Source organism: Aplysia californica, unplaced genomic scaffold (genome assembly GCF_000002075.1).
Source record: "Aplysia californica isolate F4 #8 unplaced genomic scaffold, AplCal3.0 scaffold00662, whole genome shotgun sequence".
NCBI lineage: Eukaryota > Metazoa > Mollusca > Gastropoda > Aplysiida > Aplysiidae > Aplysia > Aplysia californica.
Genome location: NW_004797932.1, coordinates 454,667 through 457,166, shown reverse-complemented (window position 1 = coordinate 457,166; position 2,500 = coordinate 454,667). Strand labels below are relative to the sequence as shown.

The 2,500-nt window shown below is 37.2% G+C and overlaps 1 protein-coding gene across 1 annotated transcript in view; it reads left to right on the top strand.

Annotated features, from left to right (window-relative positions):
• The window catches only part of LOC106013110 (alpha-N-acetylglucosaminidase-like), a 32,192-nt gene that overhangs the window by 1,439 nt on the left and 28,253 nt on the right, over positions 1–2,500 (top strand). The window contains exons 2-3 of the mRNA XM_013087943.1: positions 1,611–1,696; positions 2,216–2,373. Coding sequence (XP_012943397.1) covers positions 1,611–1,696; positions 2,216–2,373 — 244 coding nt within the window. The remainder of the gene's footprint in view (positions 1–1,610; positions 1,697–2,215; positions 2,374–2,500) is intronic.

The window sequence follows — 2,500 nt, the reverse complement described above, 5'->3', positions numbered from 1 at the left end:
GTGGGTGTCACCTGGTTTAAGAGGTAACATTAGCGAGAAAATGGTTGTCAAAGCTTTGTAAATTCCAAAGCTGGAGAGTCCATGGACATTTGTAAATTTATATTTTTGTGCCTTTAATCAACGTTTTCGGTGAAATTCTCAAAGGAATGTGTTTGTAAATGGACATAAAAGGTGTTGAGCCAAAAAACAAAAATTTGACTAAAATTGCTAAGCAGGGAGAAAATTGCTGTTTTCTTCGATTTCATTATTTTGACGAGAGCCTGATTCCACCACGCTGCCTCACAATTTACTTCGTACGTACGTCAGCTGCTGGACCAGTGAATACAGTAACAAACTTAGCGTCGTAGCACAAACAATGTAAAAACATGTCTATAAATAATCGTGATACTAAAACAAATCGGTCATGTGACTATAAAACCATACGATCAAAACTGTCATTAAATTTATTACTTTTTATTTGCATACCAGACATACTAAAGACTTGTTTGATGCTACTCTACGCGCAGATCTAAGACAGCGACATGACGTGTTGTTTTGTGCCGGAAATTTTAAACACAATAATTGTTTTGTAAGTCAAAATAATAGCATATTCTGTTTAGCACAAATTCCTGCACAAGCTTTGGGAACTTTACAATCTACAATAGTATTACCCAAGCAGACCTGATAGATTTCTGAAACTATCTCAACTTCCTGGTGAGCATACAGTGCAAGCTGCCATTTTATAGGCGCTAGAAAACTAACAAACTGACAAGAGCTTTCGCCGTCTATGGTAAGTATGTAGGCCTAGAAACGTAGATCACAGGGCAGTTTATTCAGCAATCATCTTTAGTTTGTTAAACGATTTTCAATGTTTATTCTCAACTATCGATGAATGGACCCATAATAAAAGACGATGCGAGAGACAAAACTATCGAAATTCAGTGTGATTTGAAGTCTGAAATTGGATTTTCTATCAGCCTAAATAGAAGTGTCTTTGACCCTTTTTTGTATGTATTATTAAAATATTTCTCAGTAGATGCTGTTCCTGTTGTGATTTAAATCTTTGACTTTTTACAAGCCCAGAGGCAAAATTGGAGAGACATTATTATTGATGCGAATACTTCAACAGGTTGAAAGTGAAAGTAACCTATTGTGTACAGGTTTCTACGACTTTTATGACTAATTTTTGGAAAAGACATCTCCATCTCTGGTGCTTTTGACTACTAAAATAGAGGTAAGGAAAATCTGCCTTTTCCATGACGTGTGATTTCATTTTATTTTGGTAAGAGCTGTTTCCTTTCTGTAATGTCTTTTCAAATACGTGTAGAAAAACACACATTATTTTCAAGATAATTAGATTACCAAAGTACACGCACAATATACATGTATACATGAAAACTATCTTAAAATGAGTAAAATATTAATATTTTTCATATAAAATAATTTATTAAATGAATATTTTGATCTCATAGTTGTTGTTTAAATGCATTGCTCGACAACGTTTTCAACGCTGCGACCTTTTCTGATCTTTCGCTTTCTACCACTGTTTTTTTTTTCCTTTTTTTCTGTTTTTTTTCTTGTTTTTTCTTGTTTTTTCTTTTTTTTTACGTGTTGGTCCTTGCTTCTGTCAGGTTGAACATCTTCAAGAAGATACAAAATGTTCAACCTCGGGAAGCCCCTGTTTCTACTGTCAGCTGTGCTTTGTGTGTGTACCACTGTCAGAGGTAAGCTAAGGATCTTCTCATCTCATGTGATATGTGTCCGACCTGGTGGGATCAGGCGCTTGTCAATTTTTGGACATGTGGAGTTATTTTTATCTTCTAAAAGCTTATTCATTTGCCCTGCTTTCTAAGAAAAAAACCCACCCATCTATCTTGAAGAGAAGTCAAAATATTTGCGATTGAAGGAGGTGGGGTGGCATGGTTTCAGAGGTAAAAGTATTAAAATTATCGAGAAAATGGCCGCCGAAGTTTGGTAACTTCTGTAGCTTGAGAGTCCTTAAAAACTGGAACACATATTTTCTTGCCATTAATCAACGTTTTTCAGTAAAATTAGTATAGGAATGTATTTTATATGGACGTAAAAGGTGTTGAGCCAAAATACAAAAATTCGATAGAAACTGCCAAACTGAAGAAAAGGTACCCGATTCTTCGGTTTCATTATTTTGACGGGCGCCTGATTTCACCACGATGCCTCACAATTATAATTCTGCTGCTTCCTGCCTGTATCTCCCCAGATTTCCCCCAGCTGAGTCACGTGAGCACAAAAACCCCCGCGCATGTTCAGGGTGAGGCGGCCCGTGACGTCATCCGTCGCCTGGTCCTTGACAGAGCCTCGGACTTTGAGGTCAAGGTCGATCAAAATATGGGTCCGAGACACAGGGACACGTTTAAGGTATGTCACCACATAGAGTAGAATGTTCGCGAAACTTGTCCTACTAATGTGATGTAGAGAGAGAGAGAGAGAGAGAGAGAGAGAGAGAGAGAGAGAGAGAGAGAGAGAGAGAAGAGAGAGATGAGTA